The sequence below is a fragment of the Alternaria ethzedia genome (assembly GCF_023757985.1).
Source record: "Alternaria ethzedia strain BMP 0044 chromosome Unknown scaffold_1, whole genome shotgun sequence".
Lineage (NCBI taxonomy): Eukaryota > Fungi > Ascomycota > Dothideomycetes > Pleosporales > Pleosporaceae > Alternaria > Alternaria ethzedia.
The window spans coordinates 1,574,271-1,601,496 of record NW_026056194.1 but is presented as its reverse complement, the minus strand read 5'-3'; the positions used below and the strand labels follow the sequence as shown (position 1 = coordinate 1,601,496).

The following is a 27,226-nucleotide window of genomic DNA, read 5'->3' as shown; positions in this document are numbered from 1 at the left end:
AGCACCATGAAGATGTTATCTTAATATTGCGCTGTTATTCTTGCGACTACATGGGGATTGTTTTTGATAATCCCGGTGAGAATTGGCGCAACCACCTGGCCAATCGCGTTTAGAGTATGTGTACACAATACAGGACCAGTCCGCGCAGCACCAAATGCGCCTTCCCCAGCACCTTCCCTGATGACCGAATGAATAGAGTGTGCCTTTGACTCAGTCTGCGGCCTGGTCTAGTTCGGGCTGGTCATTGAGTTCCTGATAACAGAGCTGACCTTCCCGCCCCAATGCCCCCGTCATCGCCAATGACTCCCAGAAACGTCCAACCACCACTCACACGCCGTTCAGACATCTCTAACCGTAACCCTGAGATTAGGACCAATCTCTCTTCTCACAACATAAAACCCACTGTCTTCCCTCCTTTCCGTGGTGTACTGATGCTGTTTACTTCTCTGCCACCACTTCTTCTTAGCAGCGCGCGAGCACTTCGCCTTGATACAACTAATCCATTTGGAGCATTTGCAAAGCGAAAGTTTGTACCATGCGCATTTTCCGCCACTTCCAGTCCCCTCCGCTCCTGCTTTTGTAGCGTTCTGTCTTCCACCAGAAACGCCCTCAGCCGCAGGCGCACCTCGCGGCTGCAGAGCTGGAGGCTGCCGCTTCGTTCGTCTATCTCTCTGGCCCCACTTTGTCCGCCGTTGAACTCCTTCGATCAGGGACCCGGAGACGAGGTATGATGATGGATCGGGAGGGTAGGGGTTGACGAGGCCGTAGGGTGTGCTGAAGGGTGTAGGTGTGATGGGTTGGAGGTAAGAGAACTTTGTTTCGGAGCGGAGTTCTGGGGTTGGCGCGACGGTGCAGTGGCTTCGTGTACGCCTGAGGTCGGGTGAAGAGTTTGATGCTGGATCATGTTTTACAGGCGCTCTGTGGTATGGATTGGGATAGTCTGTGGGGCTGGGACGGTGGTGGAGGTTTGTGGGGGAAGATCCCGCTTCATGCTTGACTTTGCTCGCTCCTGTCGGAATGTAGTATCCCGTTTCCGGTTCCTCTTCTATCTTGACTTTGGAGGCTGGGTGTGACGCATCGAAGTCACGGAATACTTCGCCAGCGAACCTCTTGTAGCTCGAGCTGACCGACGGACCTGAAGTTTGGCTGCGAAGTGACAGTACGTCCCTATGTACTAAAGAAACATCGCTCTCCTTCTTGACTACCGTGGATCGGTAGAACTGTTCAGCCAAGGGGGTCGGTACACGGAGTGGCGATTTGGACCATGCTGTTGTGAAGGATGGGTGGCGTGGTGGTGTATCGGGTTCGGCTTTATCTTCGACCTTGATGTGAACTGTATGGTGACGGGAGGAAGGCCCTCCGGGCTTGACTATTCTCGCTTCTTCCCTGTGGTCTCGACGTCGAGATGCTGGCGATGTTGGGTATACCGTGTTATCGGGACTCTCGGGCTCAATTTTTACTCGTGCGCGACTCTCTTGCTTCCTTCCCACTACTGCTAGAGTGCTATCAGTTCCAAGCGCGCTGAACCGGCCAGGTATTTGTATGATTTCGGGAGTCTTTGGTGGCACAACATTTCTGCTTTGTGTACGAAGATCTCGTGCCGAAGAGTTTCGCGTGGATTCGGTGGCCTTGGGGACCATCGTATGCCAAGGCTATCTTGCTTGATCTGGTTTCGATAGTATAGTAGATGATTGCGACGCAAAACTCGTTCCCTGTCCTCGCAGTCTTCGACGATGTTGCTGAATAACTAAATGCAGGTGGGCGTGCAAGACAGTTTTTAGACAATCGAACTGCTTAATGAGTGAGTAAAGATAGAGCCCGGTGATGTGCCATCTGTTGCCGACGATGGGACAGCGTGATCGGGGAAGGGCCTGGACGCGGTAGATGCTGTGAGGTCTGCAGGGCAATTACGAATTCCGCTGGTCGCCTACTCAGTGTGGCATGTCATGTGTGGGTGTACCCAGGAAAAAGGGTCCTGGGTGGAGCCGTGGACCCAAGATTCAATCGACCACCTGTTCTTCGCGGATAAAGACACGTAAGCTGTTTTGGTAATATTTTGATGTAAGCATGCCCAAATGGAAATGTAATGAAGACGTCGGACCAGCGCAAAGAAGACGATTTTGACGGAGTTATGGCATTGTCTGTCGAATGTAATATCGAGAAACCTGCGTCAGCTGATCACCCATTGACACTGACACTGGCTCAAATGCGCCTCTTCCCGTTGCTCTCGATGCCTAATACGTCCCATACGTTGTGATGTGGAAACTGGAACATTACCCTTGGAATTGTCCAAACGCAACATCACCTCCTCCGAAAGTGGAGCAAGGGTACCGTCCGATTGCATAGTCATTTTCGAACAATGAGGGGTCTTTCCATTTGGCGTCCACTCCTCGACCAACTCAACGGCGTAGGGGAAATCCGGCAGCGTAATGGAATTATCCACATCGACCGTGCCTGATGCAGTGTTGGTAGCACTGGCAGTTGTAGCTCTGTTAGGGTAGATGTAACCCTCAACAGTGGTCTCATTAAAGATGCACTGCCACAGACTATCCCCAGGTTGAAATAGAGTATTTGACGTCGAGGCATGCACATGTGGCTCTCCAGCCAGAGGTAGCTCATCCTCGCTGAGCAATACAATTTTGTCGTACGTAGTACGGAAGTGATAGGCAAAATCGTTTTCGTGCTCAGCATTGTTAATTGCTAGAAGCTCCAAAGGTGGAATGTTTGGTATGCGTTCGCCGGGGCGGACAGTATCGTTACTTCCCGATGACCCCACCGCTATCATGATCGTGCTGTCGTTGCCCGCCGAAGCTGGAAGTATGCTTAGCTGAAAGGTTGTTTCAGACGCGCATTGCCATGCATTTATCTGGTCCTTGCTTGCCAGACATGCCATACTCTGTTGCTGCGGAAGTTCAACAGGCAACGCAAAGATTCCACGTCGGAGGTTGTTGGTGATATTGGTACTTGAAGGGTCATTGCTAGCAACGTATGCTGTCGCATCCTCATCGCTGTAGATTCTATGTTAATGGCATCCTTATGATTTGACTTGGTACATCTCACCCTGTTGAAGATCGATCTTTGACAGCCAGAAGACTCAGCCCAATTGTAAGGAGCATCAGAAATTGTAAACTCAGCAAACTTAAGATACGTTGCCGCTGAGACATCCGCTGCCATATACATCTCGGGAGGCTAGGGAGAGGCTTGTTGAGATTATCGACTTCTTCCCATGACGGCACAAAGACTTCTTTCTCTTCTTGGTCTGGGCTGAGTATAGGAGCCGAGAGAATATTACTCCTTTCGAAAGGGACCGCCTCGATCCCATCCTCGATCTTTCTGATGAGGCATGTTCCGGAATGAATGCCAGACGTGTTTGTTGAGTCCGAGCCGCCGTAGTTGGCTGGAAAGGTGGTATAAATGCTAGGGAGTGGTTGAATGCTGCTAATCGACCGGTAAGGCAGCCGCATGAGTGCAATCCAGAGTTATTTTCGAATAAATATTAATAAAGAATGTATTCCTGGTGATGGATCTGGACCGGCCAGGCACGCAGGGCTGCAGGAAGCGAATGAGAGAATAGAGAGTGAGTAAAAATAATGAGTGCCGCATACCAGGAATAGTCCCCTATGAAGGGATATAAACGTTTGTTCATGACCCGTTGAGTTCATGAGAAGTATGTGCCGTGCTTGCATATCGCTTTAGCTACGCCGTGCTCATACTACAACTCGATATCCAATCGAACACCCACCACAACCAGGGTCTGCCTGTATCTCGGCTCGTGTTTGCTATGAGATCAAGGACAGATTGAGTAAGAGGCTGGAAGTGTAATCGTTAGCAGCCTGGAGTATTGGCTCTAAGCTCCCCATATGCGATGGATTGTAGGTAGACTATACGATAGCCGCCCATCCTCATGCCGGTCCTCGGGACGGCCGTGGTGCCTGGGAAGCCAAAGCGCGGACCGGACCGAATGCGAACAGCTGTCGCGAAGGATGCGATTGAGAACAACTGAATGACTTGTGCGCTATGCGCGAGCCTTGGGCACGCGTATACTTCCCGGTGTAGAGTATTGTTGCCAAGCTGTGCTCGATACCGAGAGGTTCAACTGCAAAAGTCGCGAGTAGAGACCTCCATATTGAATCGAACATGGTTGCTGAAGCAAGCAGCGGGAAAGGTTGTGCCGTGTGTCAACGCGCGTGTTTGGTGTGTGACGACTAGCCGCCGCCCAGACGTGCCGTAGGTCGCATCACGGGTCAGAGACAGAGCTCCAGGTCGATCGAGCAGACCTGGGAGCTGTGCATCTGTGCCGTCTCGTTCTTTTACCGCCGAGTGTAGAATTGCAGCACGTGTGAAAGCTCATGCTTCGTCGACGGCCTAAGTGATGGGTCCAGGGTACGGAGACGCGTCTTGAAAATGTGGGTGGTTGGTTGGTTTAGCTCCACCAGCTCTTCCGAGGCGGGCAGGATCGACCCGAAGCGCGTCAGGAACCCGGCCAATACGTTCACGACCCTCCAAAGACACCCCATCAACTCCCGCTTCCTCTTGGTGAGGAACAAGACGCGCTTCGAATTGTGCAGTTGCGTTCCCGTTCCAAGAGTGCACTAATATCTACCCCGTTCTACTGTCTGTTCCCCGGTGAACGCAGAGGCCACCAAGTTTCGCAAATATTGACATGTTTCGAAACAAGAAACAGTGCACCAGCGTCATCTCACCATTGTTTCGAAGACAGGAAATCTTCAGGATTTTATACTGGATTGCGCATATTTCCTACTTCGATAGAGCTGACCAACATGGCTCCCCTGGCGTCATCTGCTCTGTTTCCAAACATGCCAAGCTGAACGAGTAGGAGACTGAGCATCAAGATGCCGACATGCTTGCTGATGATCCCATGTTCTCTGCTAATATTAGACATCTGAGAGAGGTAGCGTGCCTGAAGTGGTTCAAGGCTGCGACAACTAAGCTGCAAAGGTGCTGAGCTCATCCACCCAGCCCGAATGTGTGCCACGATGACGGGAGGAAAAACTCAGCCCCAGATCTGAAGCGTATAATAATTGAGCATGAACCGTTGAGAAGTGCTTTTTCGTCCCTCTCCTCGTATTATACCCACTCCTACGCTCGGTCAATATGGAATTATTACAACCTTCTCCCCGCACAGCGCCCGCCTCGATGACATTGATGGCAAGACGACAAAAGATAAATTGGCTGCTGTTCGCATCGAGCGCTTTACTTTGTGCTCTATCCATCACCGTATTCGGGTTGATCAGTTCTGTGGTGGCTTGGATACATGACCAGAAGCATCAGGTGCATGTTTATCATGTGAACTGGCCTGGAAATCCTACCCAAATCAATGTCGAACCCAAGAATGTGTGGACGGACCAAGGGCACGAGAGCAACGGCGCAGCAGTATATGGGTTCTTCTTGGGCATTCTCGGCATGTGGACAGCATGGAGGATGAGGAAGACTGGACAGGTACGGTAACAATGTTCACGATCTCTTGAACAGGGTACTAAAACTGCGAATAGGGTCGAAAAAGTCTTAGCGCCCTTGCTATCCTGTCGCTGCTCGGAAGTGTATTCTGTTTGTCGGCTTTCATCTTCGTCTTCGTAGTGACGTACCAGACGACAGGCCAGCACATCAAGGAACCTATCGCCTCCAACACAGTCGGAATCAATTACCCGTACCTGAGATGGACGCCCGAGACGTGGTTCAAGGCCGTGCTAGATCTTCCTCTGGCTGACGGAGCACAAGCCGCCGAGATCAAACTAAGGGTTGATTGCATGGTAGCCTGGCGGTGGATATTGCTTCCTCTCTTACTTGTATTTATCACGACCTCTTGCGTCGCAGTGATAACTTGGTCGAGGCAGCGGAGAGACGACGTGCTGGTGCGGACCAGTTCAGGGCATTCTGTGGAGGAGAAGGGGTCACGATGATTGGCATGGCGGTGCACATGACATTTAGCGAGTTGGCGAGGTGCATGTGCGAACCTCGGCGCGTGACAAAAAATGTCCCCACCAAGCTCCGACTCTCTTCCACCCGCAATACGAACACATACAAACATACGCACCTCTCTTCCCCCTCTCCCTCACCCTCCCCGACGAGAGCCTTCGCTATGGGCTGGCTAACCTACCTCGCCGCCATGCCGCCCGCGCTCATCATCGCCATGCGCCTGCTCTCGCTCGTGCTGCCCGCGAAGCCCGCCCAACTGGTGTCGTACTACGCCTTCGCAATAAGCTCCATGCTCCTCATGCTCTGCTGCGCGCTGTACGGCACCCTCGTGGCTATACCTCTGCGCCTCGTGGGCTATGGTGGACTGATCCAGTGGACGGTTGCGCGGGCGTTCAAATGGGTCATGTGGTTGTGCACCGGCGTAACATTCAGAGTGACGGGAAGCATGAAGAAAGAGGGCGGTCTTAGTGGAGAAGACGCCCTCAGGGACCGTCCCGCCATTTTTGTGGGCAACCACCAGACGTGGGTTCACCAGGTCCTTTGGCTAGGCCAACTCTTGACTGCGGCGCTGACATTCCTTGCAGCGAACTCGACGTCCTCATGCTCGGCTGCATGTTCCCCAAATACACGTCCGTCACGGCCAAGAAGTCGCTGAAATACGTGCCCCTACTCGGCTGGTTCATGGCCCTCTCCAAGACCGTCTTCATAGACCGCGCAAACCGCACCTCCTCCCGCGCCGCATTCGATACTGCCGCACACACCATGAAAACAACACGCCAGAATGTCTTCATCTTCCCCGAGGGCACGCGCTCCTACGCCTCGAAGCCTGAACTCCTGCCCTTCAAGAAAGGCGCCTTCCATCTCGCCGTACAAGCACAAGTCCCAATCGTGCCCGTCGTCGTTGGCAACTACTACCACGTCCTAGACGTAAAGGGCAAGAGGTTTGCGCCAGGCGTGGTGGATGTAACAGTTCTGCCGCCAATACAGACAAAAGGAAAGGGACCAGAGCACGTCGATGAGCTGCTCAAGAAGACAAGAGATGCTATGATGGATGAGCTGATCCGGCTGAGCCACGTCTCAGGCACGGGCAATGGCGAGCCTCTTCCGCGTACTAGTGGGACCGACGGACAGGAGCGCAGTGAGCTGAGGAAACGGAATTAGGACTTCTGGCACATACGGCGTTAGGTGGCGCTCGGTATACATTGATATCCCAAATGAGGCAGGTTCGATACTGTCTGGCTGGTTGGCATGTACATAATCGTAGTTCTAGTACAAAGATCATTTACTCAAGATTCGCTCAACCCACTGCAGCACTGACGTCAATATATCATGGCTTTTCGAGATTAGCCAGTCGGCTTGGTGTATGATAGACTGTAGAACGACCCAGAATACGAGCTTCCGCGTAGTGTAGGAGGATTGAAGCTCGGCAAACCTTCCCCGACTAGATAGTGCTCGGTGCTCGTTACCCCACAACTACCCCTCTCGTTACCCAATGAGGCAATCCCGCGCTGGATAGACGCGTGAATGCTGGACACCGTGTACCTAGGTCGCATATATAGCCATGTTGACGACCATGTGAGGGACATTGTTTCATTATTGTTCATCGAACGAGTTCAAGAGCGTGCTTGAGGCAAGATGGCAGCAAGACAACCGGGTTTAGTCAACGAGACGAAATCTGGAAATGCATTCAGTGTCAAAGGGAAAACTGCCATAGTCACTGGTGCTGGGTCAGGTATAAACTTCTCTTTTGCAGCTTTACTTCTCAGCCGTGGCTGCTCCGTCCTTATAGCCGATCTTTCGCTTCGCCCGGAAGCAGAGCAATTGGTCAAAAAATACAGCACTAAAGAGCAGGAGAGACCACGAGCCGTCTTTCTCAAGACCGATGTCACGGATTGGCCGCAACTGGAGCGCATGTTCGAAGTAGGAATACAGGAATTCGGAAAAGTCGACATTGTATGTCCAGGAGCAGGCGTCTACGATCCCCACTGGAGTAACTTCTGGCATCCTCCAGGCGTCGATGGCAGCGCGAGCAGAGACAAGGCGGACGGGGGACGATACGCAACTCTCGATATCAACGTAACACATCCCATTCGCACGACCCAGCTCGCTATATCGCATTTCCTCAATCCACCACCTGGTGTAGATAGAGTGAGTGCGCAGAATCCTAAGAGAGTTCTCATCATCTCTAGTATTGCAGGCCAAAACCCCAACCTCCACGCGCCGATATATACGGCGGCCAAGCACGGGATGAACGGTTTTGTCCGGTCGCTGGGTAGGCTCGAAGCGGAAATGAACATTCGCGTCAATGCCGTCGCTCCGGGCGTCATCAAAACACCACTGTGGACCGAGCATCCGGAGAAATTGGCGTTCGTTGATCAAACCAAGGATGCCTGGGCGACACCCGAAGAAGTGGCAGTCGCCATGTTGAGATGCCTGGAAGAAACCGATCTGGGTGGAGGCACGATCCTTGAGGTGGGCGCGAAACAGACCAGGCTAGTTGAGGCATACGTAAGTATTGATGGAAAACATCCACCCGAGTGTGTGACTGTGTGCTGATGATTGATGATGCAGAACGATCCGGGCCCGAGTGGAGCGGGCCATACTGTTAGCAATCTTGAAGAACAATACAAGGAGGTGTACGGATGGCTGAACCAAGACGGGTGGGGCAAGACGACTGGCAAAGCAAAGTTGTGATATCCTGCTATCAACATGGAGAAGCCTGGAGTCGGCCTTTTGGCCGAAGCTGCCCTGGATATGTCCGCGGGAATTCACGATGATAAGCTAAGAATAACATCGCGATAGTGTATAGCCGTGGGTTGTTGGTAGAACAAGCTTCCTCAATCGTATGACAGTGCATTACTCTGCTCCGAGTACCGCCACGTGGGATCTGCTCAGGCATCGCGTCCAGCCACGTCCAGCCCGAAGCGCGTCTTGATGGATGGGCCGGACGACAGTGCTCCGAGAGCGGCAAAATTTCTGATCGCTAGCGGTTACTCGAAAGGACCCTCACCGCTGACTGAGCTTGACTTCTGCCGCCATTGCCACCGGTGACGCTATTTTTCCATGGAGGGGCCGGAAGGTGAGGGGCGCTACGTATGAAAGGCCCCACCCATGCAGCTGGCCCAACAACACTTTTACATCACATCAGTCGACAACTTTCCTCACCTTCTACTACATATCAAGTGCTCTCACAAACACTTGCAACAAACCTTCCATCCCAATTCCATACACATATACCCCTCACAATGCCTAGCTCCCTCGAACAGCTCAAGGCCTCCGGCACCGTGAGTATTCACATGCGCAACACCAAGCCTGCGGAAGAATTATAGCTGACCGACTTTCCCTATAGACCGTTGTCGCCGACTCCGGTGACTTCGCTACCATCAAGAAGTACCAGCCCCAGGATGCGACCACCAACCCCTCGCTCATCCTCGCCGCGTCTAAGAAGCCCGAGTACGAGAAGCTGATCGACGCGGCCGTCGCATACGGCAAGAAGAACGGCACCGACCTTGAGAACCAGGTCGACACCACCCTTGACAACCTGCTGGTACAGTTTGGCAAGGAGATCCTCCAGATTGTCCCCGGCAAGGTCTCGACAGAAGTCGATGCGCGCTTCTCCTTCTCCACCGAGGAGTCAGTAGCCAAGGCCCTGCACATCATCGACCTCTACAAGGAGATCGGTATCGACAAGGAGCGCGTTCTCATCAAGCTCGCGTCCACATGGGAGGGAATCAAGGCTGCTGAGATCCTGCAATCCAAGCACGGAATCAACTGCAACCTGACCCTCATGTTCTCCCAGGTCCAGGCCATCGCGGCTGCCGAGGCCGGTGCTTTCCTCATCTCTCCCTTCGTCGGCCGTATTCTTGACTGGTACAAGGCCTCGACCAAGAAGGAGTACTCCAAGGAGGAGGACCCCGGTGTCAAGAGCGTCCAGCAAATCTTCAACTACTACAAGAAGCACGGCTACAAGACCATCGTCATGGGCGCATCTTTCCGCAGCGTCGGTGAGGTCACCGAGCTCGCTGGTTGCGACTACCTGACCATTGCTGTAAGTACTGCCCGCAGGCTCTATCCCTGCACATGTGACTAACGAATACAGCCCAACCTGCTCGAGGAGCTGTACAACTCACAAGACGACGTTCCCAAGAAGCTCATCGCCGAAGATGCCAGCAAGCTTGACATCGAGAAGAAGACCTACATCAACAACGAGGCCGAGTTCCGCTTCTACTTCAACGAGGACCAGATGGCCGTCGAGAAGCTCCGCGAGGGTATCTCGAAATTCGCCGCTGACGCCGTTACCCTGAAGGACATCCTCCGCAAGAAGATCCAGGCGGCATAGAGTGTGTAATCCGACAACGGAGACACACCAAGCATCTGAACACTCTTACGGCTTTCTTCGGTTTTGATATGAGACATGATGGGCTGGCTTCCAATAAATAGATAGTAAAATTGACATCAGATGTAAAACACCATCTTTCTATCCTGTCCGTGATATGCTGAAACCTTCAACGTCATGAAAGTGTAAGAAACCGATAGAAACCATGTAAAGTGATGGACCCTCAGGGCTATTAATCATTCGTCGGATCTGGCCCGGCGTTAGAGACCGTTGCGTCACTACAGCCCCGCATTCGGCCGGTGGAGGCGGCTTCAAAGCTCACCTCTAGCCAGCTGTACATCTCCCTCCCATCTCCTCCCCAACAACGCCTCTTTTTGTCACAGATCCCAAAATACACAAGTAATACCATCAATACCTATCACATAACCGTCACAATGGTCAAAGCCGGTACGTATGTTTAGAGTAGCTTCACGAGCTTGCCCTGTTGCGGGAAGGTGGGGTCAGCTCCTTGCGTAAGATTGAGCAGATTATTTGCGACGACACGGTACTCAGGTGTATCGTAACGCTCGAAGAGGTCAATTGGGCAGCTTTGGGACTCACAAGGAGTACCATGCTGTCAGTTGGTACCTGGGGCTTGTCGTTGGACTTCTCCAATCAGCTCGCCGGCTGCAAGACACCCTGATGGCCTTCCGCTACACTGCACGCGCATCAACGCGCTACAGAAGCTTGGTACAGCTTGAAGCTCAGAGAGAACGGATGTGCTAACGCAAACGCTATAGTCGCCGTCCTCCGTGGAGACTCGAACGTCAAGGGAACCGTCACCTTTGAGCAGGCCGACGAGTCCGCCCCTACTACCATCTCATGGAACATCACTGGCCACGACGCCAACGCTGAGCGTGGCATGCACGTCCACGCTTTCGGCGACAACACAAACGGTTGCACGTCTGCTGGTCCTCACTGTGAGTACAGACCTGCACCTACACCCCAACAGCCCTGCACCGGATACGCAGGAACACCCACCCTGCAGATCTAGCCGCCGAGATGCATACCCATACTAATACGCCCATCCAGTCAACCCCCACAACAAGACGCACGGCGCGCCCGAAGACGACGAGCGCCACGTCGGTGACTTGGGTAACTTCAAGACCGACGGCCAGGGCAACGCTCAGGGCAGCACCACAGACAAGCTGATCAAGTTGATTGGCGCCGAGAGCGTCGTTGGTCGCACTATTGTCGTTCACGCTGGAACTGACGACCTCGGCAAGGGCGGACACGAGGAGTCCAAGAAGACTGGTAACGCAGGTCCTCGTCCTGCTTGCGGTGTTATTGGCATCTCCAACTAGATTCTTGCGTGTTAAGAACGTAAATGATGGGGAAGGTTTAGGATAGCTTGACTAGAATCAATTATTGTATCCTATTTCTCGATCGATTGCATGATGTAAACGTGGAGACTATATTTGACATGATGAATGTGCGATCGTGTGATAATGAGGATCGGACAGAAGAAATATGCATTCGTGTTGCCTACGTAGACTAAGTCACTGCCACGACCACCGTCCCAACCATATCCCCGCAGCTGCCACCCACTCGCTCTTCCGCCGAGATGACCGAATCTCAATTGTCCGAGCGTAGCAGCTGGCAGCAATACGTACCAGGTCAGGTTGCTAGTGGACGGGCTAGAGTGTGTCCTAGTCCCCCATGTTGCATCCAATAAAAATAGATGGTGGATCGAAGAAACGAAGACCCGAGCCGTGAACTCCACGCCAATGCAGAGAAAGGGTATCGATGCTTACAGTCGAGAGATAGAGAGTTGTTGATACGCCCCCAATGTCGCAACTTTTTTTTACCGATGAAGGGTACGCAAAGAGAAGCGGACTGCTGAGTGGATGTGATCAAGGTCAGTAGCAATGGAGGGAATGATGAATGAGAAGCCATCCCCACTCGCACTAGGTGCAGGCCTAGAACGGAGAGGGGAGCTAAGAAGGATTACAAGTTGACGACACGAGTATCGTCGTTGAGGAACTGACGGCGATATCTCGCTATCTCCACAGCGATGCCGTTGGGGTCTTTGATGTTCTTCTGACGAAGTTCCTTGAGCACGCCGCGGAGACCATCATTCCAGCGCTGCTTTTCCTCGGAGGTCTTGCCTGGGTTCGCTGTGCCGAGCTGGACGAGCAGTTTGTCACCTATATGATTACAAGTCAGTCTCCGCGCAGAGGTATAGCCGTCATGAATGAAAACAAAACACAACAAAAATCAAGACAAAAACGCCTCTCCCAACGCACCAGTAATAGCAACTTCCCTAAAGTGCTGATCGGGACATTCAGGGTCGTTACATGCGCCGCCAGCTAGTTCGTACTGGCACAGCGGCTTCTCTGGGTTGATCTGATGACTAAAAGTCAGGGACAGGAAGCCACCATTTATATCTTGAGCATAGTTGGGATGATAGCGATAGGACTTGAACATTCGCAGCGGGCTTTCGTACGGAGTAAACCTGGCTGGTTCGGGTTCTTCGTCCTGTTCGGACACCTCAGGCACCTGGTCTGCATTAGCTAGGCCTCCGGTATGGTGGTTGACGTACAGGTCCGCCAGCGGCCGCCGAAGACGTTACCTCTGGTTGTAGCTCGGGCGCTAGATCATCAGCGATTCCAGCGTCTTGATGTAACGGGTTGTACGCTGAGATGGACTTCCTCATTTCCGGCTCTGGGGTAGACTCGTCGTCGGATTCGCTGTCGTCAGAGCTTTCATCAGATGATGTAGCAATGTCCATAGCGCCATCTCCCGCCTCAGCTTGAGCCGTGGGCTCATACTGATCTGCGGTGGATTCTTCGCCGACCTGGACATCCGGCATGTCTTCTTCGACGTCGGGTGGCTCGTAGGCCTCTTCTTCTTGCGGAGAGGCTTGCGAGCTTTCGAGTGAATACTCAGGTTTGGTCTGCACCTCCACTTCTTCTTCCACGGGTACTTCGGGGATAACGACAGATTCTTCTGGCTCGTATTCCGGCTCGTACTCTTCCTCTTCTTCCTCGTCTTCGTCACCCTCGGAAACAGACATGTCGACTTCTCCTTCTTCTGACGGCGAGGGGGCAGTGGTAGGTTGCTGGATCTCTTGGTCCACAGCAGCACTGGCGTTGGCCTTGGCTACGTCGATCGCATTTTGTACACTCGCATCAGCTTTCGATGAATTACTTTGCGTGTTTTCAATCTGGTCTTGCTGAGCTGTCGAGACAAAGGCTGGCGCCGAAGGATTCAGGGTCCTGGTGCCATTGGTAGGTGAATCCTGTGGGCTAAAATGTATCTGTGATGCTGCTGGGTTGAGGACGCCTTCTGCAGGCATGACCTGTTCTGGCAACTCAGGGGGCTCATAACTCTCCTGCTCAGGCTGAATCGTATCCTGTCCAAGTCCAGGAAGTGCCATCGGTACTGAAGTATGTTGATTCGAAGCTGGAAGTGAAACCGGTGAAGCATCCTTGAGTGCAGGCTGCGATACAGGTTGCGTTTGGTTAGATGGGGAGTTCGAATCCGAAGACTGCTCGCCTTCGATTTCATCCTTCTTGGCTCGTAATTGCGCATGAGACATGCCCTCCGTGTCAACACCCAGATCCTCCAGCTCCTTGGTCAGCTGCTCCTTGTCCCTTGCAATTCTCTCGTTCTGCGCCGTTAGCTGCTCCAATTCCTTGGTCAGCTGAGCCATCCTACTCGCGTTACTCGCAATCTCGGCATCCAGGGTAGGCAGCTTAGATTGGATCTCCGCCCGGCGAAGACGATTTGTGTCTTTTGAATGTGATGGGAATGATACAAATTGGGTCGTGGATGTGGGAAGCGAAGCTGGAGTGGAGGGCTGAAGAGATGGCACTGGCGTCGACGTCTTTTGGCTCGTGGACGGTGATGTCGCGACGCTGGCAGCTGCTGCCAACCTATCGCGCTCTCGCTTTTCAGCGAGCTTCTTCTTGAGTGTCTCGCGCATGGCCACCAACTGCTTCTCTTTGTCCACTAGCTCCTTCTCGCGCGCGACTGTGTTGGGTGTTTCTGCGCCTGAGGTACCGACAGCAGCGGCTGATGGGGTTGCTGGCATTGCGCCGGAGTGGAAGTTGGGAAGGGTGCCAGGAGCCTGACGCGAATGCTGACCTGCCTGAGGAGCGGGCTGATCGTCGTCAATGTCCATGTCGCTGCCGTTGGACTCGTCTTCGCTAACATCTATTATCATTGAATCATCTTCCTGGTCAGCATGCGGAGACTGGCCCAGCGGCCGTGGGTGAGGAGTAGAAGAATTTGGTAGAGATGCTGGCTGAGGTGCAGACGGAGCAGGTGTATTCGATGTTGAAGACGCGCCCATGAAAAGACCTGGAATGGCAGAGAAGGATGGGGTATAGGCGGCGCTCGTGGGTGTATGCGAGCCAGGCGTGACCGGCGGCTTCTGTCTCGCCTTGATGGCTTCCAAGCGCTGCTTGATCAACTCGGTGTTGCGCGCTCTCTGTTCATCTGTCACAGGCGGCTTAGCGGCCGGAGGGGTCGCAGGTTGGGGCGTCTTGGTGACAGGCGCAGGAGTGGTGGTTTTGGCGGCGGCGGCCTGTTTCGCAGCCTTTGCGGCCTGGAGACGTGCTATGTAATCCTGACGATGGCCCGGAGTGCTTGGCGACGCGACAGACTTGGGCGCATCTTGCGCGACGGGAGTCACTGGCTGGACGGCGGGCGCCTTGGAGACGGCATCGTTGGCCTTGGGTGGCAGGATGGGCGCAGGCTCCGACGGCAGGTTTGCGCTCTGGTACAGGCCCCTCAGCAGCTCGGGGTCTAGCTGCTCATTGGCGAGGGCTTTGTACGAGACGTTGTTGCTGTGCAGAAGCTTGATGAACTGCTTGGCCGCGTCGCGATCCTGCTGTAGCTTGTCCATGAGCGACGGCGAACTGTCGCCCTCACTCAGCTCGCCATCTTCGCGGTCGCTGTCCGTGACTTCCTGTACGCGCTCGGGCAGTGGAGGCTGGGGAGGCAGCGACGGTGGGGGAAAGGCCATGTTGGGGAAGGGCGGCGGCGGCGGGAGGTTTGGGGCACCTGGAGGGAAGGAGCCACTCTGGAAGAGCGCCCAAAGATTGGCATCGGGCGGAGGAAAGGCAGGGAACGGCGGCTGCTGGCCGTTCTGCGCATACGGGGCGAGGTTGATGCCCGGGATGCCCGGCAGCTGCTGCATGGGCGGGGGATGCGCGTAGTTGTTTGCCATGACGCGCGGTGATGGAGGAGCGTGGGCAGTTCGTGAGATATTAGCATCGCGACAGTATCGAGAAATGTCCGTGCACGCTCCACCCAATCACGACCCCGGCTGTTGCTAGGGGCCCCAGCGGCTGTCATTGTTTACAACAACTTTACGTGCAGCGTCTGTACCAGCAAAGCCTCCCTAGGGTTCCTTTTGCATGTCTGCACCCGCGTCCCCGCATACCACTGTACATACTGGGGCAATGTCAATCAACTAAGCCCAAATGACCCCTTCGGCTACGACGACGACTGCACCACGACAACACCACCACCACTCACCACCATGAGCGCGAACGGGCCCGCGCCGAATGGCCGACCCTTCGCCCGCAACTCGCGCGGCACTCCCTTTGCCAGGAACTCGGTCTCCTCGCCGCTGCACGAGGCCGACGACTCCCCCATGGGCCACCTGCGCAACCGCTCCCTCACCAACCTCACCAGCCCGCCGCTGGGCCGCAGTGACTCGGCACGCCTGCGCTCCAACTCGAACCGCAACAGCACGCCCGTCGGCACCTTTGCCCCGCAGTTCATCTCCGAGGACGACGACGCTGCTCCGCGCCTGGGTGGCATCGTGGAAGGCGAGAACGACTTCTCCGGCAAGCGCTATGTCTGGCTTAGGGATCCCGTCACGGCCTTCGTCCGCGGATGGGTCGTCGAGGACCTGCCGGGCGGCCGCATCCTCGTCCAATGCGACAATGGCACACAGCAGGATGTCGACGCCGACGCCATCGACAAGGTCAATCCGGCCAAGTTCGACAAGGCCGACGACATGGCGGAACTCACCCATCTGAACGAGCCCTCGGTCATCCACAACCTCCACATGCGATACCAGGCCGACCTGATATACACCTACTCCGGACTGTTTCTCGTCACCGTGAACCCCTACTGCCCGCTGCCCATCTACTCGCGGGAGTACATCAACATGTACCGGGGGCGGAGTAGGGAGGAGACCAAGCCGCATATCTTCGCCATGGCTGATCATGCCTTCCGGAATCTCATAGAGGAAGGCACCAACCAGAGTATTCTCGTGACGTGAGTTAGCCCAACATCTAAACCAGCCGTAACTGACCCTCTACAGCGGAGAATCCGGTGCTGGTAAGACGGAGAACACCAAGAAGGTCATCCAGTATCTAGCCGCCGTCGCCAACTCGGAAACCCCACGGGCAAAGTCAGGAGGCCGCCACCTCTCCAACCTATCCGAGCAGATATTACGAGCCAATCCCATCCTCGAAGCCTTCGGTAACGCGCAAACGGTGCGGAATAACAACTCGTCTCGTTTCGGAAAGTTCATCAGGATCGAGTTCTCCCGCACCGGACACATCGCTGGCGCGTACATAGACTGGTATCTGTTGGAGAAGTCAAGAGTCGTGCGCCTCAACTCAAACGAGCGCAACTACCACGTCTTCTATCAGCTGCTGCGCGGCGCACAGAGCCAAATGAAGCAGGAATTCTTCTTGGACAACAAAGACACAGACGACTTTGAGTATACAAGGCATGGCAACGACGTAATTTCCGGTGTGGATGACCGAGATGAGTGGAATGGCTTGATTGAAGCTTTCCATGTCATGGGCTTTACCGACAAGGAGCAATCGGCCATCTTGAAGACGGTCGCTGCAGTCCTGCATCTGGGCAACATCCGGGCCGTCAAGGAGAGTCGGCGGGCAGACCAGGCTACACTGAATCTTGCAGCTGAGCAGCAAGCCCAGATAGTTGCCCAATTACTCGGCATCTCCGCGGATGACTTCATCAAAGCCCTTCTGCATCCTCGTGTCAAGGCCGGCAGGGAGTGGGTTGAGAAGGTCCAGACACCCGAACAAGTCAATCTTTCTATCGATGCCCTCGCAAAGGGTATCTATGAGCGTGGCTTCGGTGACCTCGTCGACCGCATCAATCGCCAGCTCGACCAAACTGGTGGTGGTGGAGACGATTCGCATTTCATCGGTGTGCTGGATATCGCCGGTTTCGAAATCTTCGACGAGAACAGTTTTGAACAACTCTGTATCAACTACACTAATGAGAAGCTACAACAATTTTTCAACCACCACATGTTTGTTCTGGAACAGGAAGAATACGCACGCGAACAGATAGAATGGAAGTTCATCGACTTTGGCCGCGATCTTCAGCCGACAATCGACCTGATCGAGCTACCAAACCCCATTGGTATCTTCTCCTGCCTGGACGAGGACAGTGTTATGCCCAAAGCCACCGACAAGAGCTTCACAGAGAAGCTGCATTCATTATGGGACCGCAAGAGCACCAAGTACAAGCGATCACTCCTTACTCAAGGTTTCGTCCTCACCCACTACGCTGCCGAAGTAGAGTATTCGACGGAGAACTGGCTGGAAAAGAACAAGGATCCACTGAACGACAACGTCACTCGCCTTTTGGCTGGCTCCGCTGACAAGCAAATCGCCAATCTCTTTGTTGACTGTGCTGATGCGGACGATGGCATGGGCGGAGCCCGCAGCCGCGTCAAGAAGGGCCTCTTCCGTACCGTCGCCCAACGCCACAAAGAGCAACTGTCGGTACTCATGACTCAGCTCCACTCCACCCACCCCCATTTCGTTCGATGTATCCTTCCAAATCACAAGAAGCGACCAAAGCAATTCAGCGCACCTCTTGTCCTTGACCAGTTGCGTTGCAATGGTGTTCTGGAAGGTATACGTATCGCACGTACTGGTTTCCCCAACCGACTTCCTTTCGTGGAATTCCGCCAGAGATACGAGGTACTCTGCAGAGACCTTCCCAGAGGCTATCTCGAAGGGCAGGTCGCGGCCAACATGATTCTCGAAAAGATCAACCTTGATAGGTCATTGTACCGTGTCGGAATCACCAAGGTCTTCTTCAGGGCCGGTGTCCTTGCCGAACTCGAAGATCAACGCGATGCGCTCATCCGCGATATTATGATTCGTTTCCAGTCCGCAGCTCGTGGATTTGTGCAACGTCGTCTAGCTCACAAACGTCTTTATCGAGCCGAGGCCACTCGGATCATTCAGCGCAACTTCCAGGTCTACCTTGACATGCAGTCGAACCCATGGTGGAGGCTCTTCGCCCGGATGAGGCCTATGCTTGGTGCGACACGTCAAGCAGCAGAGGTCAAGAAGCGCGACGAGATGATCCACCAGCTCGAGGAGAAGATGCAACAAGAAGCTGCCGAAAGACAGCGGGTCGAGGACGAGCGAAGGCGCGCAGAAATGGACATTCAACGTATCCAGAAGACGCTTGAAAGCGAACGTGCGCTTGCCTTGGACAAGGAAGAGATCTTCAAGCGTCTTCAGCTCCGTGAGACTGAGCTTTCCGAAAAGCTGGCTGGTGCTATCGAAGATCAGGATCAACTCGAAGACCAGCTAGACGATCTCATGGAAGCGAAGAGGAGGACTGAGGAGGAGGTCGAACATCTGCGCAAGGAGCTGGAACAAGCAGGGCAAATCATCAGTAAGCTCGAGGGCGAGACACAAGAGCTAGAGGAGCAGAACGCGCGTCTGGATCAGCAGCTCAAAGAGCTTGAGGTCAAACAATCTCAAAGAAGCCAGGCTGAGGAGACGATGAACCAGGAAATCAAGATGCTCAAGAGCCACTTGTCATTGAAGGAGCGAAAGCTCGAGGACCTCGAGCATAAGCTTCTCAAGACAGACCAGGACCTCGACATCAAATTGGCAGCTTCACAGAAGGAGGTACAGGCCGGCAAGAACCAGATCAAAGAACTCCTCGATGAGAATCGGCAAATCCGTAATCAAATGGCGGATCTGTCGTCGACATCGACTAGCTATGAAGATCTGATCAGACGTAAGGAAAGCGAGCTCGCGATCCTGAAGACCGACCTCAAGAACTACGAGAACGACCGCCGACTGTTTGACGATGAAAAGCGGACCCTGGCTTCCAAGCATGACGATCTCCAAAGCCGCCTCCGTGACGCAAAGGCGGAGCTGGATGCTGTACGCTCCCAAAAGCAACAGCTCGAACGTGAAGCCGCAGACGCGAAACGTTTACTTGAGGAGAAACTGTCCGAGGACGCTGAGTACAGTGAAAGTCGGAAGCTGTTGGAAGAGCAGACAGAAGCCCTCAAGGCTGAGCTCTTTGCTGTTCAAAAGGAGCTCAGTCGGGAAAGACAATCTCGCGACGATGTTGAGATGCTTGGAGAGCACAAGTACGACACGCTCAAGCGCGACTACGATGCGTTGAACGAATCCAAGATCACTATTGAGAAAGAGATGTACGCTCAGCAGGACGTTCTTCGACGAGCTACGGAAACTCGCACAGCACACGAGAACGAACGGAAAGAGTACCAGAACGAACTCCGCAGCCTTCGCGAGAAATACCTTAAGCTGGAAGAGCAGAAGTTGGATGCCGATGCTCAAGCAGAACGTGCGCAATCAAGGCTGGCTTCCGAACGGCAAGCCATCCAGCAACGCGAGCTGGAAGAAAAAGATCAACAGCTTGACCAACTCGAGGCAGAGCGTGACGACTTGGCCGAACAGGTTCACAACTTGACGCAGATGCTCGCCGACTCAGACTCGTTCAAGGAGCGCAACGACCAGCAAAAGGAGCGTCTCGAACGCGAGATAGTCACCATCAAGGGGAGACTTACAGCATCTGAGAATGACAACCGTGCACTCCTCAACAAACTTCAACAAAAGAACTTAGACATCGCGCGATCAAACTCGCGAGCTGGTGACACTCATCGTGTGAAGATCACCCAGTTGACTCACGAGAAGTCCAAGGCTGAGGAAGACAACAAGCGCCTCTACCGTCAGCTCGAAGACGCACAGCTCACGATCGCATCTTTGGAGAAGCAGAAAGAGAAGTTGTCGCTCAGCCTTGAGGACCTCAACCACGAGCTTGCAAGAGAGCATAAGACAAGTCGCAACGCAGAGCAGGCCTCCTCTACCATCAACCTACAACTCGCAGATGTCAACCGCAAGCTCGAGACTGAACGCCAGCTACGTACACAAGCTCAAGCCAACACAAAGGCGGTTCAATCATCGCTTGACAACACCAATCAGGAATTGGAGGAATGCCATCGACAGCTTATGCTTCTCCGCAAGGTCTTTGACCCAGACTCGGCCGATGTCGCAATCACTTACGATGCTGCGAAGCCTGACATTGTTAGGACGGTGGACATTGCCGAGCGCCTGGAAGCTGCGAACCAAGCTTTGCGCGTAGCATCAGAGCGATACTCGCGTGCTGAGGCTCAGCTTGACGAGCTCCGAGAAAGGCATGAGGGCGAGCTTCATGACATGGATGCCCGTCATGCCAACTCGAAGCGTGCTCTGCTAGAGGAGATGAACAGCAGCCAAGTCAATCAAGCCAATGCTCGTCAAACGCCTACACATAACCGCAAAGACAGCGAGAACAAGCGACCATTCTCCATTACGAACACCCCCACCAACCAGCGACACATCAGCAATGCTACACACGACTCCGCACGTTCTGATCGAACTGTTGACACAGTCGCGTTCAACAATCGCATGGACATGGCTGCCGAGCTTGAGATGGTGCAGAACCAGCTGCAGATGTCGGAAATGCAGAACAAGCACCTTCAAGAGCAGCTTGGACGCTCGCCTGAGCGCAACGGCTGGCAGGATGATAGCCCCTCTGTTCGAAGGGTGCAGAAATTGGAGCGTGAGAACTACCGTCTGCATGACATGCTTGACGACTCTGCTACCAAGGTTTCTGCCCTTGAGCATAGCCTTCGTTCCGGCCAACTCTCTTACCAGGAAGTCCAGACGAAGTCTCACGAACAGCTGTTCGATCTCTTGACATCCCAAGAGCAATCGCGTAAATCGATTGTACAGGCTCACAACACCGCCATCAATGAACTCGCCGACGCCAAGACGGCCTTTGACGACATCAAGCAAGTCAAGCTCTCGTTAGAGTCTGAGCTCCGCGAGATGCAAGCTGAGCTCGAAGATCTCACTAACGAGCGAGAGGAAGAGCACGCCAACCATAACCAGCTTCTTCAAGAATTTGCTGATCTCCAGATCCGACTGGACAACGAGACATCGACATTGGTCGATGTACAGTCAAGCTTGAACCTGTACAAGAGCAGGGCCGACGAGTACTTCAGCAAGTTGGAACAAGCGGAGATTGCCGTATTGAGAGCATCTCGTGCTGAGCAATTCGCCAAGACTCAAGCGCGGGAAGCTGAGGAAACTTGCGCAACGATCATGGCTGAGCGAAAGGAGATGGACGGTATGGTTGAGGACTTGCAGCGAACGGTTCAACGGTACGACGAACGTGTTGAAGACCTCTCGACCGACCTACAGACAGCTCTGCAAGCCAAGAAACGACTACAGAACGAGCTCGAAGATTACAGAAGTCAGCACGCTCATGACGTCGAGGACAGCGAAACCTCGCTTGAGCAGACACGCAAGAAGTACCAGTCTGAGCTGGCATCCCTTACCCAGGAAATCGACCAGGAGCGCGAGAACGTAATCCACGTTCGCGAAGAGAATGGCCGACTACGGGAAGAGATCGAGGAGCTGAGGAACAAATGGGACGACGAGCTGCTTAACTCATCGACCTGGGCAAAGGAGAAGAGCCGTCTTGAGATGACTCTGCAAACCATCTCCAACTCGCGCGACGAAGCCGCCAACGCGCATAACGAAGCGCAATCCAAGATCGTCAGCCTGCTATCACAGGTCCGGAATTTGCGCACCAACGTCGATGACCTTGCAGCCGAGCGCGATTCTGCCATCGAAGAAAAGAAGCGTCTCGAATCGCGTCTGCAAGAAGCTGCTGATACGCTCGATGAACTCTCTCGCTCAGAGTCTCCAGCTATGCGCAATGCAGCTGCTTACGATCGTGACTTGTTGGAGCTCAAGTCCGGCTTGGCACAACAGGAGGACATCACTGCTGCCGCGGTGGGCAAGATGCGCCGCGCAGAGGCCCTTGCCCAAGAGCTGCAAAAGGATATCGTAGCTGAACGGGAAGCCAATGTGAAGCTTCACAAGGACAAGGCGGCTGTCGAGAAGGGTCTGAAGGACCTGCAACTTCGCTTGGTCGATCTCGAGACGAAGGGCTACAGCGGCTCAGCTGGCAAGGACGTCCGCTTCCTCCATGGACGCATTCAAGAGGTATGTTGACTCAGATCACACTAACCCACATTATCGATTGATGCTAACTCATCCATTAGCTCGAAAAAGCGCTCGAAGACAGTGAATCCACTCGTCTCTCCGAATCGCGTAGCGTCCGCAACGTGGACCGTACGGTAAAGGACCTACAGACACAGATCGAGCGCCGCGACAAGCAAAACGCGTCTGTCATGGACGACCTCAACAAGTCGCGCGACAAGATTTCCGGCCTCCTGGCCACCATCGATGACCTCCAGTCCTCCGACTCGACAAACCAACTCGCCGCTAAGCGCGCCGAGCGCGAACTTCGCGAAGAACGAGAGAAGACCCTGCGTCTCGAGCGCGAACTTGAAGGCTGGAAGAATCTCCGCGTTGAACGTCGTAGCGCCCTCGGCGTCCCCGCAGCGCCAGCAAGTGAAGCTGGCGACACGCGCTCACGACGAGGCAGCTCTATCGGCCTCCTAATGGGCGAAATGGGCGAAGTTTCTGCAGCCGACAAAGGAAAGTACGGCGGCAGTCTACGCTCCAATCTCCGTCGTGTCAGCGGTCAGAAGGGTTTTTTGTAGTAGATGGGGTCTCTGAGGGGAGGGGAGCATGGAGATCCCGGTATCCTATCATGAAGCTGAGCCCGCCGTTGGAAGAAGAAGAGGGCTTTGCAACGAGAGTTGTTGATGACGCAGTTAGGAACTATCAGTGGCGGCGCGCTGCTGCTGTTGCCCCTGCTGCTCCTATTACGCAAGTGGTGGAGTTGGACGAGAAGGAGTATAATACCCTGGCAAAGGTTCTGGGGAATGATACACCAGGTGGTTCCCCACTTGGGGGCGATCAAATGGATGTAGAGATTACGGATGATGAAGACGAGGCTACACCCGGTGACGATGGGGATAGCGCTGTCGGCGGTATCGGCGCTGCGGGTACTGGTACTATCAAGAGGAAGAGGACGGTTCGTGTTGTAATCAGGTCGAGGGCGTTTATTTAGGCGGCTGCTGGACTGTTGTGTTACGCTGCGCTACGAGCTCTGAATACCCTGGGTCCGGTTGGCATTCGCATGGTTTTGTTGTTTTTGGCAAGGCGTTTCCGTCAGCATCATGATATCTTTTGGACGTCGACGATGAGCGCTTTGATTGTTTTACATACATGTAATTGTTTTGCAATTGTTCTTCTTCTACTTTGCTATAGTAGGCTTTCATTGATTGCTAGTCAGTGAACTTTTGTAATACGAACGGGCTTCAGAACAACAACATGCACGCATAAAGTGATTCAGTGGTGTTGGGCTGGATGTTATGGTGTATTGCAATGGTATCAATTAGTCGAAGATGTCAATATCTAATTAATATATCTGGCGATCCAACATCCCCAGCATCTAGAAGCAGAAGACTTGGTCCTCGAGCTTGCTGACTGGCTTTGCCTTGGCGTAACCCAGGCTCTCGGTTGCCTTCTTCATGGCCGCAACCATGGGCGGTGGTCCGCAAATGAGGATCTTAACATCGCTCGCTGGCGCGGGCAGCTTCTCCTTGATCATGTCGGCAGTAACGAAACCAGTGCCGCCGGTCCAGTTCTCGGGTGGGTTGTTCAGAACGTAGTGGACATTGAACTTGGGGTCCTTGGCCGCTAGCGCATCCAAGTCGTCCTTGAGCAGGATATCCTCGGGGTTGACGTTGGCGAAAATAAGGTCGACAGCGGTCTTGTCACCAGTAGAGCGTCCGCGCATGATGGCCTTCGCGATCTGGAGCATGGGCGTAATACCAGTGCCACCAGCGATCATACCGAAATGCCTAACCATGTTGGGTGTGTAGACCATAGCTCCCTTGGGGCCTTTGACCTTGATTGTGTCTCCAATGTTCAAGCTCGCGACGTGCTTGGAGATGTTTCCGGTGGGGTATGACTTGATGAGCAGGTCGACATGGCCCTTGTCTTCGTCGGATGTGATCGGTGTGTAGGAGCGGACGACTTCTTTGGGCTGGCCGGCGATGGTAGCGGCGAGGGAGATGTGCTGGCCGATGGGAAGGCCAAGGGTGTCGGTTGGGCGAGGGAGGTCGAAGCGGTAGATGGCGGTATTGTGCGAGAGGACAGTCTTCTCTGAGAGCTTGAAGTCCTGGAATTCCGTCGGCTTCAACACCTTGCGGCTTCCACCGCTGCTGCTGCTGTACCAGAGGAAACCTCCTATGACAGCAGCAAAAGCTACCGCGATAGGTAGAAGCTCCATGAGTGATGGCATTGTCGGCTCACGAGGGGGAAGGAGCAATTAAGTAAGGTAGGAAGCGGGGGGAGAGGATAAGGAAAGTGAAGAGGTGGGGAGAAGGAGAACTGACAGGGTCGCCGTGACAATTCCCCGACGACCTATCCCCCCGATTGGCTGCTGAGACGAGACTTGGCAGGGTTCAAGCGCATCATCGCATCGCATGCGCGCATTGGGGAATCGCACCCAGAATCTCTTCATTCCGCCAGATGCCTACATCAATTGACCAACCTACGACAACCATTTGCACTGTTTGCACAGCCCCAGATTTTTACATCATAATCCTGGTTCGCATTGATGCGAGCTCAGGCGCCTTGGCACGTGATTACTGAACTTCACCCCTAAACCATCGCATCTCGCAGAGCTTCAACACTATGTGGTCAGAGGCCCATGACGCCCTAAAATTCCCCGGAACGCGTGCGTCCATGCTAGACAGACCTTACCAAAAGCGGTAACATTACTTCCAAACAGCGCGTTTGAGCGTTCCAACTGCTAGGTATACCACGCGAGAGACATGGTATCTCGACGTCGGATGCGGGTGCTAGTTGTTCAGCGCATCCGACTTCGAGCTACCGACATGCTACATGTCAAAATAGATCACCAAGACCACCCAACGCCGACGCTAATGCTGATCAGCGAATCCCCAGTGGCTCTGTGTCCTCCGCTCCACAGACTCGGTGCAACAACGTTGAGGGAACCGCGACCGAAGCACGACTCGTGAACTAACGTGACATAAGATCTACAAGGCAGACCCGTTCAACGTCGTTTCATCGTGTTCATGGAGGTTTAATCTCTGTCATATTTCGGATGCATAGACATATCGTGGAATCTCTATATAGGTAGCATTTCGTTCCGCAGTAGCTATTGTATCCACGCCACACTCATATTTTCAATTCCATCATCATGCGTCTATCATCCCTACTTTCGTTAACAATCGCTTCGCTATGTACCGCACTTCCTGTGAATGAGACTGCAGGTAGCTGTTCGAACCCGCGCATTAGGAAAGAGTGGTATGTGTTTCGGAGCAAAAGCTATCCGTCTGTGGCCTCTACTGACATTCTCCTAGGCGCACGCTCAATGCTTCTGAACAGAACGCCTATATTGATGCCATTCAGTGTCTGAAGAGGGCACCTTCCAAGGGTACCGAAGTATTCAGCACTCTGAAGACCAGATTTGACGACTTCGTCGCCTTACACATCAACGCTACGCGAGGTTGGTACTAAGCGTCGTCCACAAGCATACATGTCAGCTAACAAGATGCGACAGGTGGTCAAGATGTCCCCTCACTCGCCAATGATCCTGAATCTGCTGGTAAGTACCCTTCGTGAGACATTGCTTACCGAAACAACACCCATACTAACTGGTTTTACTCCAGCCAACGTCACAATCTACGGCATCCACACGGTTGGTGTCTTCCTACCCTGGCACCGCTACGCCATCTGGGTCTTCGAATCTGTGCTTCGCTCCGAATGCAACTACACTGGTGCACAACCCTATTGGGACTGGACTCTCGACAACCCGTCCACCAACGCCAATGGCTCCATCTATACCTCACCTGTGCTGAAGGCTTTTGGTGGCGACGGTTCCGGCACAGATGGTTGCATCAAAAACGGCCTATTCGCTGGAAATACGTCTCTGAACATCGGGCCAGTTGAATCCCTGGCGTCAAACCCGCGCTGCTTGACGCGTGCTGTCGACTTTGATCTGTTCAATGGAAGTACTGGCTGGGAAGACATCTACCCAGCGACCATGGAAGCAAAGAACTACTACCAGCTCCAGGCTTTCATCGATGGGCTGAGTTTCGTCAAAGATGAAGACAAAATCCGTACCAACGCATTCCAGTCGCCGCATGGGCTGGGACACATGGCTATCGGTGGTGACGTACGTAATATTCTTCTATTGCAATCCTTTCTATGTGCTTCCATACTGACACCCTACTCAGATCAGCGACATCTACTCCTCCCCCAACGACCCGCTCTTTTGGCTTCACCATTGCCAGCTCGACTACATGTGGACGCTCTGGCAGAGCCGCGATCCCGCGCGCCTGACTGACATCGGCGGTCCAAGGACCATAGAGGGCTTTGGACCCCCCGCTAACGCCGTCGAGCAAACTACACTAGACACACCGGTGTGGATGGGGTTCATGGCCGAAGATGTTGCCGTTCGTGCGGTCCTGGATACATTGAACCAAGAAGGTGAGGGCGTGCTGTGCTACAAATATGAGGACTCACCGTCAGTAGCTGGGCGGGAATTCTAGGCTTTTGTAACTGGAAAGATGGCAACTCTCCGTGCTTTTTTCTTTAATCATTCTTCTCTTACGTGGCGAACTGATCATGGCGTCCATACAGTTCAATTCATCATACTTCCTCGCCTCAAACACGCGCCGCTTATTCCATC

At 53.8% G+C, this 27,226-nt stretch overlaps 9 protein-coding genes across 9 annotated transcripts; 6 read left to right on the top strand and 3 right to left on the bottom strand.

The window, feature by feature from the left end:
* Positions 1-338: 338 nt before the first annotated feature.
* Positions 339-1,640, bottom strand: J4E87_000508 (uncharacterized protein; the record flags this gene model as incomplete). The annotated part of the gene is made up of 1 exon (XM_049372165.1): positions 339-1,640. One exon carries the CDS (start codon positions 1,638-1,640, stop codon positions 339-341), a length of 1,302 nt encoding a protein of 433 aa, XP_049238299.1.
* Positions 1,641-6,100: 4,460 nt separating this feature from the next.
* On the top strand, positions 6,101-7,098 carry J4E87_000507 (uncharacterized protein; the record flags this gene model as incomplete). The annotated part of the gene is made up of 2 exons (XM_049372164.1): positions 6,101-6,459; positions 6,522-7,098. 2 exons carry the CDS (start codon positions 6,101-6,103, stop codon positions 7,096-7,098), a joined length of 936 nt encoding a protein of 311 aa, XP_049238298.1.
* Positions 7,099-7,572: 474 nt separating this feature from the next.
* On the top strand, positions 7,573-8,631 carry J4E87_000506 (uncharacterized protein; the record flags this gene model as incomplete). Its single annotated transcript, XM_049372163.1, has 2 exons — positions 7,573-8,445; positions 8,509-8,631. 2 exons carry the CDS (start codon positions 7,573-7,575, stop codon positions 8,629-8,631), a joined length of 996 nt encoding a protein of 331 aa, XP_049238297.1.
* Positions 8,632-9,182: 551 nt separating this feature from the next.
* On the top strand, positions 9,183-10,276 carry J4E87_000505 (uncharacterized protein; the record flags this gene model as incomplete). Its single annotated transcript, XM_049372162.1, has 3 exons — positions 9,183-9,221; positions 9,287-9,985; positions 10,037-10,276. The coding sequence occupies 3 exons, from the start codon at positions 9,183-9,185 to the stop codon at positions 10,274-10,276; spliced, it is 978 nt and encodes a 325-aa protein (XP_049238296.1).
* Positions 10,277-10,707: 431 nt separating this feature from the next.
* On the top strand, positions 10,708-11,616 carry J4E87_000504 (uncharacterized protein; the record flags this gene model as incomplete). The annotated part of the gene is made up of 3 exons (XM_049372161.1): positions 10,708-10,720; positions 11,053-11,232; positions 11,345-11,616. 3 exons carry the CDS (start codon positions 10,708-10,710, stop codon positions 11,614-11,616), a joined length of 465 nt encoding a protein of 154 aa, XP_049238295.1.
* Positions 11,617-12,259: 643 nt separating this feature from the next.
* On the bottom strand, positions 12,260-15,488 carry J4E87_000503 (uncharacterized protein; the record flags this gene model as incomplete). Its single annotated transcript, XM_049372160.1, has 3 exons — positions 12,260-12,459; positions 12,559-12,811; positions 12,855-15,488. The coding sequence occupies 3 exons, from the start codon at positions 15,486-15,488 to the stop codon at positions 12,260-12,262; spliced, it is 3,087 nt and encodes a 1,028-aa protein (XP_049238294.1).
* A 315-nt stretch (positions 15,489-15,803) lies between these two features.
* Positions 15,804-23,156, top strand: J4E87_000502 (uncharacterized protein; the record flags this gene model as incomplete). The annotated part of the gene is made up of 3 exons (XM_049372159.1): positions 15,804-16,549; positions 16,596-22,593; positions 22,653-23,156. 3 exons carry the CDS (start codon positions 15,804-15,806, stop codon positions 23,154-23,156), a joined length of 7,248 nt encoding a protein of 2,415 aa, XP_049238293.1.
* Positions 23,157-23,953: 797 nt separating this feature from the next.
* On the bottom strand, positions 23,954-24,808 carry CBR1 (NADH-cytochrome b5 reductase; the record flags this gene model as incomplete). Its single annotated transcript, XM_049372158.1, has 1 exon — positions 23,954-24,808. One exon carries the CDS (start codon positions 24,806-24,808, stop codon positions 23,954-23,956), a length of 855 nt encoding a protein of 284 aa, XP_049238292.1.
* Positions 24,809-25,732: 924 nt separating this feature from the next.
* Positions 25,733-27,086, top strand: J4E87_000500 (uncharacterized protein; the record flags this gene model as incomplete). Its single annotated transcript, XM_049372157.1, has 6 exons — positions 25,733-25,736; positions 25,806-25,839; positions 25,896-26,041; positions 26,096-26,140; positions 26,205-26,710; positions 26,772-27,086. 6 exons carry the CDS (start codon positions 25,733-25,735, stop codon positions 27,084-27,086), a joined length of 1,050 nt encoding a protein of 349 aa, XP_049238291.1.
* Between the last annotated feature and the right edge of the window lie 140 nt (positions 27,087-27,226).